General features: G+C 43.4%; 1 protein-coding gene across 7 annotated transcripts in view; it reads right to left on the bottom strand.

Moving 5' to 3' along the window:
* The window catches only part of INTS10 (integrator complex subunit 10), a 35,092-nt gene extending 22,194 nt beyond the window's left edge, over window positions 1-12,898 (bottom strand). For 3 of the 7 annotated variants that reach the window (XR_004029808.1, XR_004029809.1, XM_030812277.1), the window contains exons 1-9: window positions 12,383-12,720; window positions 11,716-11,783; window positions 10,383-10,486; window positions 9,541-9,680; window positions 7,578-7,659; window positions 6,656-6,796; window positions 6,046-6,217; window positions 5,116-5,285; window positions 3,648-3,781 (exon numbers count right to left, since the gene is read on the bottom strand). Coding sequence is in view for 5 of the 7 variants with exons in the window: in XM_030812277.1 (XP_030668137.1) it covers window positions 3,648-3,781; window positions 5,116-5,285; window positions 6,046-6,217; window positions 6,656-6,796; window positions 7,578-7,659; window positions 9,541-9,680; window positions 10,383-10,486; window positions 11,716-11,783; window positions 12,383-12,511 (1,140 nt within the window). In the remaining 2 variants the exon portion in view is untranslated. Of the gene's footprint in view, window positions 1-3,647; window positions 3,782-5,115; window positions 5,286-6,045; window positions 6,218-6,655; window positions 6,797-7,577; window positions 7,660-9,540; window positions 9,681-10,382; window positions 10,487-11,715; window positions 11,784-12,382 lie in introns of all 7 variants that reach the window. The other 4 variants (XM_030812275.1, XM_030812276.1, XM_012499203.2 and 1 more) reach the window with 2 other exon arrangements.
* Window positions 12,899-16,589: the final 3,691 nt, after the last annotated feature.

Here is a 16,589-nt window from a genome sequence, read left to right on the forward strand (position 1 = left end):
TAAAATTGAGTGAATTTTTTTTCTGATGCTAAATTCTTATGTTTGCTTATGGTGGTTTTGGAACAAAGTTTAAAAATATCAATGTTATGAAAGTCAAAATTTAGATTTTTACATTGAGAGACACGGCTTAAACAGCACCTGTTTATAGTTTACTTTTTTTTCTAATACGTGACATGATTTAATTGGCTTCCAAATAATGGTTTGGCATGTACTGGGATAAACTTAAAGCCTGAGGCTTGGCGTGGCAGCTTATGCCTATATCCCCAGCACTTCGGGAGGCCAAGGAGGACGGATCACTTAAGGCCAGGAGTTTGAGACCAGCCTGGCCAACATGGCGAAACTCAGTCTCTACTAAAAATACAAAGTCAGCCGGGCATGGTGGCACGTGCCTGTAATCCCAGCTATTCAGGAGGCTGAGGCACAAGAATTGCTTGAGCCCAGGAGGCAGAGGTTGCAGTGAGCAGAGATCCCACCACTGCACTCCAGCCTGGGCGACACAGCAAGACTCGGTCTCAACAATAACAAAATTAAAGCCTGTGTCCTCTAAGAAATAATGTCAGAGAATAACTGTTAGTTATCTTTGGTTCACTGCGCGTGACTCCCCTTCACTGGTCACCCCTCTGGCGCTCTCCTCCCCCAGTGCAAGGTCCTGGTCAGAAAGTACGTTTGTCTGCACTTACCTAGTAAAGCCCTCTGTATTTTACAATACACATTTCTACTTTTCTTGTTCTTCATCTTAAGTAATATAAAGCCCACAGAAAAGAGAGGGCTACAGAGAAAGGCAATTATTGGAAATACTGCTGGGTAGAGTCAGATGTTTTGCCAAAAAAAAAGTAAAGGTAAAAACGGCTCCACGGAATTTTATTTTGCTGAGAATTTTCTGAATCTTTTATTCCACCTAGGTCATTTTACTGATTTAATGGCCCAAATTAAATTCTTCCTGCAGATCTTTACTCTGCTAAGATCATTTAAAAATATGTGCAACTACATGTATACATATGTAACAAACCCGCACGTTGTGCACATGTACCCTAGAACTTAAAGTATAATAATAATAAAAAGAAAACCTAAAAAAATAAAGAAATAAAAATATGTGCAACTATTGTCACTAAAAGCTCCAATCCTCAAGTTCGTCTCAGGTAAGGTGGGCAGGAAGCTGTGAGCACCTCCCTCCACTGCCCACCTTTCTTTCCACTTTCTGAGCTTGGTATCTTCCTGCTAGTCCCTGTGCTTGGTGACTTTACCCTACCCCACTGTTCTGCTGCATGTTCTTATCCTCCCTAAGTAATGTTTTTACATTGGGAAAAACACACCCTTTCCAATCAAAACCTGTCTACCAGGCCAGGTGTAGTGGCTCACCCCTGTAATCCCAGCAATTTTGGAGGCCAAGGTGGGAGGATTGCATGAGCCCAGTAATTCAAGACCAGAGTGGGCAACATAGAGAGACCGTGTCTCTACCAAAAAAAAAAAAAAAAAAAAAAAACACAACCCTATCTGCCAGGTACTGTTTCATCAGGGGCCTGTTCTTTGCCAAGTAATGGCAACCTAATATAATACACGAACATGCATGGCGCGTCTGCTAGTGCTGCAGCTTACGGAAAACATTCCTGCCTCAACACGAGATCAGGAATTTATGAAAGGACCCCAGATGTGGTGGGACTAGTGTGAGTTCCAAATGTTTTTACATTTAAGGAAACTGATTTTGAAATGTGCAAGTACACTCTGAAGCACTGAGACTGTGCTCTGAAGCAAGAATGCACCAGGTGGGGGACAGATGCCCACAGGAGAGGCCCGTCGTCCCAGCACCAGCCACTTATGACGTCACATGAGCATGTGATGCAAGCTGGCTGGAGAACTGATGTTGGCCACCCCCCAACTCCAGTTGTGGGTTACCACCGGGGCCAGTATGATTAGATATCCTAATTACAAAAAGGAAGTCAGAAATCTGGATTGTTATGAGAAATGCTAGGTTTCTATTTTTTGTTTCTCTTTTACAGACAGGGTCTCCCTCTGTTGCTCAGGCTGGAGGGCAGTGGTATGGTCATCGCTCACTGGAACCTTGAACTCCTGAGCTCAAGGGATCTTCTCATCTCAGCCTCTGAAGCAGTTGGGATGACAGGTGCGTGCCACCAGCCAGCTAGTTTTTTTTTTCATTTTTTATAGAGATGGGGTCTCACTATATTGCCCAGGTGGGTCTTAAACTCCTGGGCTGGTGATCCTCCTACTTTGGCCCCCAAAATGCTGGGATTACAGGCATGAGCCACCATACCCAGCCTGGTTTCTAATTTTTAAATACTAGGTTATTTAAACAAACCAAACACTGTAAGCAAAGCAAGATATCTGTGAGCTGAGCTCATGGGCCTTTCAGGTCTGGACCTGCATCAGGTTGGGGAAGACTCAGGGATAGAATGAAAATCAGGACAAAATCAGTTAAGACTATGAAAGCAAAAATGGATGGAAATTCCGCATTGGGTGGAAGGCCAGGTTATGAGAACAGGGCTTGCTAGATGAGTGCTTGACAGGCAAAAAAAAACCGGAAGGAAGAACAGCTGGGCCAGGTTTAAACAGCCATCCCATAGCCTGGACACCAAACCCAGGAGGGATCAATGGGAATTCCCTCCTTCACCGGATGCTCGCCACACACCTGCTCCAGCCCAGGCACTACTCAGATGCCAAGGGTATGGTAGAGGATGAGGCAGAAAAAATGCTAGGCCCCATGGAGCTTGTACTCTAGTGAAGAAGGGACATAGACAGTAAACCAGTCAGTGAATAAACAAGAAAAAACAGACAGCAAGGAGGATGCCACAGAGAATTAAAACAGAGGAATCAGTAGAGAGAACCGGACAGCTACTTCAGATGGGTGTTCAGGAGAAGCGTCAGAGGGAGACTCGTTTGGGCTGGGACCAAGTGACAAGGACCTAGCCGGGCAGAGATCCAAGGGAAAAGCACTGTAACCAAAGAGCACAGCCTCAATGGGCAGAGGCTAGGAGGCAGGGACGGGCTCGGGGCACTGCCTGGTCAGGTTAGAGGACTGACGATTCTTCACATTCTCAGGTTTCTTGCATCTTTGTGCAAACTTTTTCCTCTCAACAAAATCTACCTCCCAATTCCAACCGACAAAACCCTTCGTCTTTCAGCACTGATTTCAAATGTTGACCTCCTTCATGAAATCTTTTCTGCATCTGCCCATAGGCTGTTCCTGCTGCCCTGCCCACCTCAGAGCTTTCCATTCTCAGAGCCAGTACCCCACACTGCACCCTGCTCTAGAGGTCCGATGCCATTTTGCTTTTGTTTTTTAAACTGAATCAATGCCATTCAGTCAAAACATGTATAAGGAACATATACCATGGGTTCTCCACCTCTTCACAGAACTTTTGGGTGGTCCTGTATACTGTGAAGTGCTCAGCAGCATCCCTGGCCCCTCCCCACCAAGCTGTGACAACCAAAAATGTCTCCAGACATTGCCAAATGTTCCCTGAGGGCAAATCACCTCCAGTGGAGAACCACTGACTTAGTAATTATTAATATATCGTATAATTTTAAAACCCAAGCTTTATCGATTTAGCTCCAAAGCCATATTTTACAAAGATTCATCTCTAGCAAAGCGTCCCATCCAATCTGTTAATAAGTATATTTGAAAGCCTTACCATGGTTTTTTCTCTTCCTTCAGCTAGTTTCCTCTTTTTATGGATGTGTTTATTACGATCAACTTCTACATCACCATACACGTTCGATACATCTTCAAGAAGAACCAATGGAACTTGGCTAGGGGCATTAGGACCTAAGGACGGGGAAAAACACCAACACTTACAAACGAAGCAAGGAGGCCAGGCGCGGTGGCTCACGCCTATAATCCCAGCATTTTGGGAGGCTGAGGCAGGTGGATTGCCTGAGCTCGGGAGTTCAAAACCAGCCTGGGCAACATGGCAAAATCCCGTCTCTACTAAAAATACAAAACATTAGCCGGGCATGGTGGCATGCGCCTGTTAATCCCAGCTACTTGGGAGGCTGAGGCAGGAGAATTGCTTGAACCCGGGAGGCAGAGGTTGCAGTGAGCCGAGATCACGCCACTGCACTCCAGCCTGGGCGACAGAGCAAGACTTAAAAAATAAATAAATAAAATTTAAAAAAATATAAAAATGCAGCTAGGAAAAGAATACTTAAAATAAGGGAGAAGCTTACTCAACTGTCATGAGAAACGCCATTAAAAATATGTTCAGTGTGATCTCAATTAGGTAAACAAACAAGTATATGCACATAGAAAAAAAAGACTGTACAGATATATACCAAATTGTTAAAGACTCCCTGTCAGTAATAGAATACAAGTGACAGTTCCTTCTTTGTATTTGTTATGTATCTGCAAATTTTTTATAATGATCATGAGTCATTAAAGTACCATAAAAAGACTACCAAATTATATTTACATTATGGTTACAAATTCCAAACAAAATCTAAATATATGTAATATTATAAGGCAATATGTAAAAACGACTGCTGCATTATACTGGAAGGATTGTGGGTGATTTCACTCTTATTTCTATGTTTCAAATTTTCTACAGTATATTTATGCATATACTCTCTATACATAAAATGGATATTTTACTTAATAAATCTTTGCCTATTGTGATGTCTTCATGAAATCTACTTAAATATGTTGTTAATATATATTTAAATATGTTGTAAATATGTGCCCACAATCATGCCCAGCTAATATTTATATTTTTAGTAGAGATGGGGTTTTACCACATTGGCCAGGCTGGTCTCAAACTCCTGACCTCAAGTGATTCGCCGGCCTCACCTCCCAAAGCGCTGGGATTACAGGCGTGAGCCACAGCGCCCAGCCTGCTGTTATTTTCAAAATAGTGGCATTTGATACCTGTATTTAGTTGTGCAGTACCATTACACCCTTTGATGCAGAAACTTTTAATGAAACATACTTACATAAAAACTACCAATTAAACCAAACTAAACAAAACTAAATCGCCAACTATAAAAAGGACTGGTACCACCCCACAGTTATTCGGATCCAGCAACAGTGGATAAACACTTTCATCTTCCTTACCATCCCCACAGTATGAACTGGCTTTTTGGACACTCTAAAATTTGTAAACCAACCTTGGAAGAGAGACGGCTGTATGCTGTTGACATACTGGAATGCATTCTTAAAGAAGACCAGCATGGTGGAATACACCACTTGGTTTTTATATTTTGCATGTGCTTCACTATCAAAGTTGTTCATGTATCTGCAGAGATCCTTCATTCTATGCAAAATATCTCCATAGCTTCTAAAAAGGAAGGAATGATGAAACTTATTCGATTACTCTGGGCTGGTCAGCAAAAAGTCTAAAGAAAAGCTCTGGTGGTACCATTACATGTACCAAATGTTGCCCTAGGCACGTACAACTATTCTTTATTGTCCAATATAAATGGTAACTTTTCCCTTCTGAATTAGGGTGGTGATCAAGATTTCATGACACAAACATGCTAAGTAGCTTCTCTTTTCTCTGAAGTAGCTAGGAGAGGTTCAAACACAACATCGTCTTAAGAGTTCATATTTCAGTTAGAAATCTGTTTTTTTTTTTTTCTTTTTTGGAGACAGTGTCTCACTCTGTCACCCAGCTGGAGTGCAGTGGTATGATCTTGGCTCATCGTAGCCTCCACCTCCCTGGTTCAAGTGATTTTCTCACCTCAGCCTCCTGAGTAGCTGGGACTACAGGCACCCACCACCTCGCCTGGCTAATTTTTGTATTTTTAGTAGAGATGGGGTTTCACCATGTTGGCCAGGCTGGTCTCAAACTCCTGACCTCAAGTGATCTGCCCACCTCAGCCTCCCAAAGCACTGGAATTACAGGTGTGAGCCATCGTGCCCGGACAGAAATGTTTTCATAAAATGAAAAACCATCCTCTTTTGCATCAAGTATTGAGTGTCACAAAATTTGCCCAAAAACTATACCTACGCATTACACAGATTTAAAAAGCATGATTTTGTTTTTGTAAGCATCCAAAAGAATCAATAGACAATTCTGGAAATAAGCTATTTATTACCGTCTTCCTTTATCCATCTGCCATTCACATCTCATTCCAACAACATTCAAAATCTTAAACAACCTCTCCCAGGGGTCCACGATCTGGGATGATTTTTCCGTCAGCCCTTCTATTATGTACTTCTGAGAGCTACGTTTGCTAGGTGACATTAAATCAGATGTATCCTGGGCGCCTGAGATGTAAGAAAAAAGTAGCCTACAATTAACATTATGACTTACTGTTGGACATGGTACCTGATAAGGAAAGTCTGACTCCCCATGAAAACGCACAGAGCACAGAATTCCAACACATTTATGTTTTGCTCAAGGACCGACAACAGGCCACTGGTATGAGCAAGAAGTAATTTCCACTGCTTCATCATGGTACATGTGTAATGTTGCATGCAATAACATTACAGTTCAGCCAGAAGACTGTTTTGATCAAGGGGGGGCATTGCTTCCAGAAAAGCCTCATCTTTTAACTCTAGTATTTTTTTTCTAGATACCATCTTTTGAAACACTCCCAAACTGCTAAGTATCCAGAGGAGAATAATCAGAACACTGAGGGGTTTCTGAATTTTGCAATATTACTAAAGCCTGTTTAAATAAAAGTACAGGGTATTCCTACTTACCTTGATGCTGATTTTCTATTTGAGTAGACCTAGTGACATAATTGATATAAAATTCAGCTGCTTTGTTCAAGTACTTATATAATAAATTGGCAGGTAATCGAACATCATGGTTGTTAATTATTAGAGGAAGGACATCACAAACTGTTAGAGGAGAAAAAGAAGAAATAAATTAACTAGGTTGTCTACCCTAGAGTTCCGATAAATACAAAAGCTTTTAGAGTTCATTCGATATAGTATCTAAAATATATAAGGGGAAAAATCCCTTATGACTCATGTATTCAAAATGTGCTGTGCAGAGAGACACCAGTGGCTGGAGTCAGGGAGGAAACACACAGGCAGTTCTATGCTGTGGGTGAGGGTCCAGTTCTCCCATTGAATTCAGATGTTTGTTTATTATGATGCTTCATACTTACATATACACTTATGCATATTCTTTCAGAGGTATCAAATCTTACATAACAAAAGTTTAGAAGTTGTTTAAAATGCTTTTTTTTTGAGATGGGAGTCTCGCTCTGCTACCAGGCTGGAGTGCAGTGGCACTATCTCGGCTCACTGCAACCTCGGCCTCCCGGGTTCAAGCGATTCTCCTGCCTCAGCCTCCCTAGTAGCTGGGACTACAGGCATGCGCTACCACGCCTAGCTAATTTTTGTATTTTTAGTAGAGACAGGGTTTCACCATGTTGGCCAGGATGGTCTCGATCTCTTGACCTCGTGATCCAACCGCTTCGGCCTCCCTAAGTGCTGGGATTACAAGCGTGAGCCACCGTGCCCAGCTAAAATGCTTTCTAAATAAAAATAAGAACTTAAATGCCATAACACATAGAGCTCCTTTACCTTCCATATATGAGCTTATCCCTGAACCAACACTTAACCCAGCATATTAATTTACCATAGAAGTAATATAGAATATAATTTTCCTTACCAAATAATTTTCTAAAGCAGTTCACTGGAGATTCTTGTTCTTCAATAGTTTCAGCCTCTAACAGTGCCTCCCCAAGGCCAACCTATTTCAAAACAAAATTAATCATTTAAATGTGTTACAGCATAAGTTGTCAGAACTATATGAAGTAATGGGGCATTTTTTTTTACTCATAACAGTTTGTGTAATCAAACTTATCTGAGAAACAAATAATCACATTTTAAAGACTGGAAAATAAAAGAATGCACCAGCCACACACCCTAGAAGGCCAAATTCACCTGAACATCTGACCACTCTGTCTTGGTTATTCTCTTCACAATTAGCAAAATTCTAATTAACGATGAAAACGAATTAACAAAATGTCTATAGAAATGTAAAGGAAGCAATGGAACTGGAGTTCAAATGATAATACAGAGGTAGAGAGATTTTCTAAGAAATAAAGAAACTAAGTTTATTCTCTACATGAAGATACATCAATATAGACAAAACGTATCACGTTCAAGATAAGTTCTCAGGAGTAGCCAGTCACAGTCTGGCGTAGACTGGACAGAAAGGTCTGAGTTTTAAGGCTACCTTTCCATTACCGATGCTCTAGCATAGCAGATGGTCCCTTACCCAAATCCACCAAGACGTTGGCATCAACTTCCTTGCGACCACACAGGGATGCGCCACAGGAGTGGAAAAGTGTGAAAGATTACATCACACAGAAGGTGAAAGGTCAGACTTATGACCAGAAAGTGTGCTGGGCTGAACAGTGCCACCGAATTCATATCCCCCCAGAACCTCAGAATGTGACCTCATATACATCTTACCTTTTTTTAAAAAAAAGCATCTTTGTAGATATAATTAATTAAGATGAGGTCATAGTGGATTAGAAAGGCCCTCAATCCAATGACTAGTGTCCTTATAACATGGCCATGGAGGCTGAGGCGTGAGAATTGCTTGAAGGCAAGAGGTTGCAGTGAGCCAAGATCATGGCACTACACTGCTGCCTGGGCAACAGAGCAAGAAAAAAAAAAAAAAAAAAAAAAATGGCCATGTAGAGACACAGGCACAAAAGGAAGAAGGTCATGTGATGATGGAGCAGAAATTGGAAGAGTGATGCAGCTGCCTGCCAGGGAATGCCAAAGATTGCTGACAACCATCAGAAGCCAGGGAGAGGTAAAGAAAGATTCTTCCCCAGAACCTTCAGAGGGAACATGGCTCTGCCAACACCTGGCTTTTAGAATTCTAGCTTCCAGAATTGTGAGAGCTCTTCTGTTGTTTTAAGCTACCCAGTTTGTGGTACTTTGTTATGGCAACCCTAGGAGACTAACACAAGCAGGTACGGAAATGATTAACCAGGGCCAGACACCGGAAAATGGCATGGGAAAGAATAAGCCGCAGAGTATGAACGCATGCAGTGAATGGTTTGAAACCTGACACCTCACTGGCTATAGGAAGTTACTAAAACACAAAATGCTCAGTTTCGTCATCTGTAAAGTGGGATACCATTTACTTCAGGGGATTTAGGAAGATAGGACATACCTAGCACTTTCCCATGCCTGCCAATAGCACTCGATAATTATTACAGATGAAGGGAAGGCGCAGGAATAGAATGAAAATAGTCTCCATAGGTCACAAGAACAGGAAAAACGCCTCTGTTAAGACTATAAACTCTACGCTAAATTCAAAAGCACACTGTAGAATACAACAGAAAAAGATTACTTTTAGCCATATGGATTGCAAATAAATAGTACTGTCAGAGCTTGGTGATTTTCCTGATAAAACAGCTTCTCCTGGAAACTTAGGAAATTTGGTAAAAAGAATGTCCTTTTAGCTTTACTAACAAAGAACCTTTTATTTCAGTTCAATCTTAACCAGTACTCTTCAGAAACTTCTGCTTTGTAGCTCCTCACCATACTGATGAGTCTGTTGATGACCCATTGTATTTTATATTAAAAGAAGGGGAAGAATCAAATCTTACCCCATGCTGCACCACCGTTTCAGGGAAGCGCCTCAAAAGTAGAAGCAACATTTCTGATCGTTCTAACGTGTTGAAGCATTGTTCCGTGACCTTGAGTAACATTTCACACTGGACCCGACCAGGAAGAGTTTCAAATAAACCTGTATGAAACATATTTCACTTTTAAAAGTTTCTTGCGGACAGAAAAGACTGCAGCAAAAGTGCTGAGTAAGGCATTTTCATAAACAGAACAGTAAACACTACATGTGAAATCAATGCGGTTAAGTTTCACCTGCAACCTGGCAGCCTTTTGGGGCCGACAGTATCTGGCACAGGATGTTTGCTGAATAATGGCAAAATATTTGGAAGACTGATCCAATTCAAAAAACAATGATGTATGTGAATGGTCACAAGAATGCCTGTCGCAGGTTGAGATACAGAGCACGTGCTTGTTGAAGTTCAAATGACCTATGCATCTACTTGCTATTTTATCTAGAATTTGAAATCTTTCATTGACTACAGCACCATAGAGAAGTTTAAAGGGAAAGCTTCTAAATTACTAAAAGCTTCTCTCCTGTTTTGTGGAGAGCTGGTTAATCTATAGCTGCTATCTGGTTACTGTAAAACCTGTTAAAAATATATACAATCAATTCCTCATCTCACTGATAAATCCATATACTTTAAAGAAGCTTAAAGGGTTCTAAGCAAGTCAAGGAACTGAGTGACATTATTATAGACTTTGGTTGCCAAGAATAAAACATACATATGGTTACCAATACCCCAGGTGTGACTTTTTTGTGTGTGAAATTACTATATATGATTTGGTATTCCCAAAATGGTAACTTATACACCATTATTCTTACTTCTTAAAAATTGGGTTTGTTTGTCCTGTGAATCATTCCTTAATGCTGATGTAATAATGCTGATTTCTCTCCACACCACCGGCTGGTCTGGGAAATTCACAAACCTATTTTTAAAATAAATACATTAAATTAAAATGTCAAAGTCTATACAGTATCCAAAAGAAAAAACATTAGCATTTGGTGAAGAAGTTTCCTTTATTCCAAGTGAATGCTTAGACGTGCCAAAACAAACCAAAATAAAAATGTAAAAATAAGAGTTACTTGATTTATAAAAATGAGAGTACTCCCATAAGTCTTTAGTGGGTTTTATAGGTGAAAAGACAAGTAACCATAATATAGAAAGAACTCCTGAAAGTCAACAAGAATAAAACAAACTATTTGAAAGAAAAAATAGGCAAAGGCAAATCAGAAATACAACATAGCCAAAGAGAACAGCTGAAACAATACTGGATCTTATTAACAGTACGAGTAGTACAAATTTTTTTTAAAAATAGCAAGATACCATTTTCTCCTATCACAGTGGCAAGAACTAAAAAGAGACTAATAATATCCAGTGTTGGGAAGGGTATGGGAAAACACACTCTTTATACACCATTGGTGGTAATGTAGACTGGGATCGCACATTTTGGAGAGTAATTTCATAGCGTATCAAATTTTCAAATGTGCATAAACTTTGACTATGAAAATGTCTTAGAATTTATTCCACAGAAAAACACCGAAATATGACTACAAAATTGTTCACACACCAAATATAATTTCAAATAATTTAAAACTATTTATTTAAATGTCTACCAAGAAAAGAGTGGCTACGAAATACTACACAGGCATGAAAAGGAATGAAGTGGATCTCCACATACTGATATGGGAAGGAGTCCATGACAGTGAGTAAAGGAAACCTGCTGCAGATCAGAGCAACGGTAGTATGGTCTTCTCACTTTTGTAACCTCTTCCGCCCAAAACCCTATTTATGTATTATGTATATATATATAGATATACTGCCTACAAAACTTAACTCTGGTTGAGTTTAGGAGGCACTTTCACTTTTTATTGTCTATAACAAGTAGTGTTTGAATTTTTGTAATGAGCACATATTATTTCTAGAATAAATTATGAAACAAGTTTTAACAAGGATAAAACATAAGAATAATAAAGTCTTCTGCAAAAGCCATGTCAGCAATTTATGGCAGGCCTGGACTCCTTACTAGGTTTGCTTTAGGTATCGAAGATGTAGATGAACTTGAAGATCTTCCCCCAACTCCTACTTCTGCAGAGAGAAACAAAACCTCATGGAGAGATTCAGTGCAGTAAAAGTGATGTCAAGCGTCTCACTCACATGTCGTACAGCAGCCTCCCGGCGGTGGCGGTCCGCTCTGCATTCCGCTCGATGGTGTACATCTCATACTGCAACACACATCAGTCACCCTGGTCACTCACCCCTGCCCAGAAGGCTCCCAGCTCATTCAGCATCGCTCGTTGGTCCTCCCGCGGGAAGGGAGGGCCTGAGAGTGGAGCTCCGCCTTGGTGACACAGCGCCACATACATGGCAGCCTTGCCATTGGGCTTAGAGTGTGACCCTGGGGTTCACTTGCAATCTCAGGCTCCCAGGATTAAGTGGGATAATGTTTCCAAAGTCGCAGGCCCCGAACAAACTGCTGCCATTATAATGAATGAAGGAGCGAATGGCCTTTTGCTAGTGGCGATCATGTGCTGTCTAGGCCAGATGGCACGCTGAGCCCCAGGGACCCAAGCACACCCGACCTCAGGTGGGGTCGGCCGTCTCTCAAGTACTGGGGAGAGGGCTCCTGGAAGGTGTAGGAGCAAGGCGGGTGAAAGGTGTAGGAGCAAGGTGCAGGATGGGAGGGGAGAGAGGAGGGAGTGGGAGGGGAGAAAGGAGGGGGCCGGGCAGGAGGCGGCAGCCCCCAGACAGGCGCAGCTCTGGGCCGGGCGACGGGAGCACGCACCTCCCCGCAGAGCGGCCGCATGCACGGCCGGGACCTCACCTGGATGTTAAAGTCTGCCGGGTAGAGGCTGCGGGCCGTGATCAGCCACGCCTTGGCTGCCCACAGGTCCTGCGGGACCAACTCCCGGGCTCGCTGCACCAGGAACTCGCAGTCCCCCTGGGCCGACATGACCCGGGCGCTCTCCAGCCGCCAGCCCGAAGCGGCCGGAACGTCCGGCTCTGGACTCTCAGCCTCCACGGCCGCCACCGCCGCCGCCGCCGCCACCGCGGGGGAGGCTACTGCGCATGTCTGGAGGCGCACGGAGGCTAGCAGAGTGGATCGGGAAAGCTTTTCCGGGTTTTGCGAGCAGTGTCCTCCCCTTGGCTCCTCGTTACCGCCCGGTCCCCTCCTCTTCTGAGAAGCCAGAGCATTTGAACCGCTTCCAGGTCACCTCCAAAATGCGGAGAAGTGGATTTTCATTCCTGCGGGCTGCAGCGTGACCCTGGTGAAGTCAGGGAGCATGCGCGGGAGCGGGCAGGCGCTAGGCCACTTCGCCATTTCCATCCTCTGAGTATTGCTCAGTTTGGCGGGGGCGGAGGCGGGGGCGGGGAGACGGGCGGTCCCGGGGAATGGGCGGTCTCTGGGCGTCCCCCGGCGTGGAAGGCTGGGAAGAAGTTTGAGAGGAACAGCAGAGAGTGTCGGGGAGGCGGCGGGAAGCACCTTCCAGCCGGGCTGTCCTGAAACACCTTCCCCGGGGGCCGCTGCCTGCGACTCACTCCCCGGGCTTCGATTTACGCGAAAACTCCTGGGACTGGTAGGGGTGTGAGCTCGGGGGTTCCTTCTCTTTCCGAAATCCCTCCACGTTTTATTATTTCACGGATTTCTCCAATAAACGTTTATTGAGCAATGAAGTACTTGGAAAGCGCTTTGGTGGATGCCCTTCGTGCTTGCTGCAAAGATGACTAAATCCCTGACCCAGCAAGGGTTTTAAATGTTTTAAATGTTCTGGACGTGAAACCCACAGAAAGATAACTAGGCTATTATTATAATTATCTCCTCTAGCCAGAATCAATGTCCTTTTCACCAAAACTCCAGATTTGTTTTCCATCTAAGAGATGGAAAACATCTAGGAGATTCTCCATCTAAGAGATTCTGCTGCCTCGGCCTCTCAAGTAGCTGGGATTACAGGCGTCCACCACCACGCGCAAGCCCGGCTAATTTTTGTATTTTTAGTAGAGACAGGGTTTCACCATGTTGGCCAGGCTGGTCCGGAACTCCCGACCCCAGGTGATCCGCCCTCTTTCGCCTCCCAAAGTGCTGAAATTACAAGCGTGAGCCACCGCGCTGGGCTTCAAAGCACTGTTTAATATCCCCTAATTATGCACAGAACAGCAGAACTGTATGATTACTTTATAGGCCAGGATTACTCAGTGATACAATTATTTTGGCTTTGTAGAACAGAAGAAGGTAGAAAATTGGATTTAAACAAAGCAGGATAATTTTTATCTTATAAAGTGTAGAGCATAAAAGCAGATTGCTAGCTTGAATTTTTAAAACTATTTCATCGATGTTAATATATGAAGTGTAAGAATTTTCAAATGGTAAAAATGATTTGGTCATTAAACTTTCTGGTTTTGGTCTTTACCAAAAATAAAAAAACAACTCCACACTTATTCCTCAGCCTAGTGTTCTGTGGAATAAAAATTGTAAATTAAGATTTTAAAGTTAGAGGCTAAATAAGGAAATTCTGTGTTTGTTTGTTTGTTTGTTTTTGAGACAGAGGCTTGCTCTGAAATCCAGACTGCGACTGAGTGCAGCAGCTCGATCATGGATCACTGCAGCCTTGACCTCCCAAGCTCAAGCCATCCTCCTGCCTCAGCCTCTGGAGTAGCTGGGACTACAGGTGTGTGCCACCGCATGTGGCTAATTTTTAAATTTTTTGTAGAGACACAGTCTCCCTATGTTGCCCAGACAGATCTTGAACTCCTGGGCTGAAGTGATCCTCCTGCTTCAGCCTCCCAAGGTGCTCGGATTACAGGCGTGAGCCATTGCGCCCAGCCTCTGTATGTATTTTAGATGCCAACCTTGAGAGGGCCTCTAGACTTTTTGCCAGAATACAACATAAGGTTTGCGGTTATTTTCTAGTCAGCTTGTTGATTTTAAATGGTCCCCAGCTACACATTTCTCCTACAGTGTTATGCTGGCATCTCAAAGTACAGAAGGGAGGTACCACACCAAGTGACTTTACATCTTTTGGCCTCCTTGGTGTGATTTTGACTCACTGGAGACTTGAGGCGCCCAGCTCATGTTCTTCTCCATGACAACTTTTTTTTTTTTTTTTTTTTTTTTTTTAAGACGGAGTTTTGCTCTTATTGTCCAGGCTAGAGTGCAGTGGCACAATCTCAGCTCACTGCAGCCTCTGCCTTCCAGTTTCGAGTGATTCTTCTGCCTCAGCCTCCCAAGTTGCTGAGATTACAGGCACCAGCCACCATGCCCAGCTAATTTTTTTTTTGTATTTTAAGTAGAGATGGGGTTTCACCGTGTTGGTCAGGCTGGTCTTGAACTGCTGACCTTGTGATCCACCCACCTTGGCCTTCCAAAGTGCTGGGATTACAGGTGTGAACCACCACACCGGCCCTTGACAACTTCTAAGTCACATAAAATGCCCTGCATCCAGCACCCGGCTTCAATTTCTGTGAGCTCAGTTCAGTGATTTGAATTAAACTCTACATTGCTTTTCCCCTTCCACTTCAAAATCTTCAAACTCCCAGTTTCCTCACATAACCTCTTAACTTCCCTGCCCTCAACTCTCTCCTTGGTTCTTTTTAATAATTTCCTACTTTCCCTTCTCCCTGATTTTACCTTCATGAGCGTCTATCCCCTTGACACCTACATTTTCCTCTGGGTGCATCTGCTACCCTTTGGGCTTATTCTTCTCCCACTCATGCTAAACCCTGTGCTCAGACATTCAATATGTTCATGTCTTTGCCTTCTTATCCTGCCACTGTATCCACTATTTTTTTTTTTTTTTGAGACAGAGTCTTGCTGTCTCGTCCAGGCTGGAGTGCTGTGGTGCAATCTCAGCTCACTGCAACCTCCTCATCCTCGATTCAAGTCATTCTTGTGCCTCAGCCTATCGAGTAGCTGAGATTACAGGCACACGCCACCACGCCCAGCTAATTATTGTGTTTTTAGTGCAGACAAGTTTTTGCCATGTTGGCCAGGCTGGTCTCAAACTCCTGGCCTCAAGCCATCCACCCTCCTCAGCATCCCAAACTGCTGGCATTACAAGTATGACCCACCACGCCCGGCCCTTAAACTCCAAGTTTGAATACCACAGCCCTATTTATCTTTCAAGACTATGCATCTGATCATATATGTGTTTTTGTTTTGTTTTGCATTGTGTGGTTTTTAAACAGTGTCTTTCTCTGTCACTCAGGCTGGAGTGCAGTGGCATGATCATGGCTCACTGCAGCCTCAACCTCCAGGCCCAAGCAATCCTCCCACCTTAGCCTCCCAAGTAGCTGGGACTACAGGCGTGTGCCACCACACTTGGCTAATTTTTAAAATTTTTGTAGCAGTAGGGTCTCACAATATTGCCTAGGTTGGTCTTGAACTCCTAAGCTCAAGCAATCCTCCTGCGTAGGCCTCCCAAAGTGCTGGGATTACAGGTATGAGCCAGCACAATGGGCCCAGATAAGTATTCTTTTTTTTCTTTTTTTTTTTTGAGAGAGGGAGTCTCGCTCTGTCACCCAGGCTGGAGTGCAGTGGCATGACCTCAGCTCGCTGCAACCTCTGCCTCCCAGGCTCGTCATTCTTCTGGCCCAGCCTCCCGAGTATCTGGGACTACAGGCTTGCGCCAACGCTCGGGCTAATTTTTGAATTTTTAGTAGAGACGGAGTTTCACCGTGATGGACAGGCTGCTCTGGAACTGCTGACCTCAAGTGATCCACTCACCTCAGCCTCCCAAAGTGCTGGGATCACAGGCATGAGCTAACACGCCTGGCCCGTATATGTATTCTTAAAAACCCTTGATAGTTTATAATTGTGCTTCCATGGGGTTTGCAGCTAGCTCTTTGCCCCATCATTCGCTAGGAGCCTCCGCCCAGAAATTCTTTCAGTTCTTCAATGTAGTATGTTCTTTGTCATTTCCACACATTCATGTGTACTATTTGCTAATATCACCTCTGTCCTGCCTAGAACACTGCCCCCTGCCGGCCTCATTGGGCTAATTGAGTTTCAGATAACACTTCCCAGGGAAACCTAT

The sequence above is a fragment of the Nomascus leucogenys genome, chromosome 4 (assembly GCF_006542625.1).
Source record: "Nomascus leucogenys isolate Asia chromosome 4, Asia_NLE_v1, whole genome shotgun sequence".
Classification (NCBI taxonomy): domain Eukaryota; kingdom Metazoa; phylum Chordata; class Mammalia; order Primates; family Hylobatidae; genus Nomascus; species Nomascus leucogenys.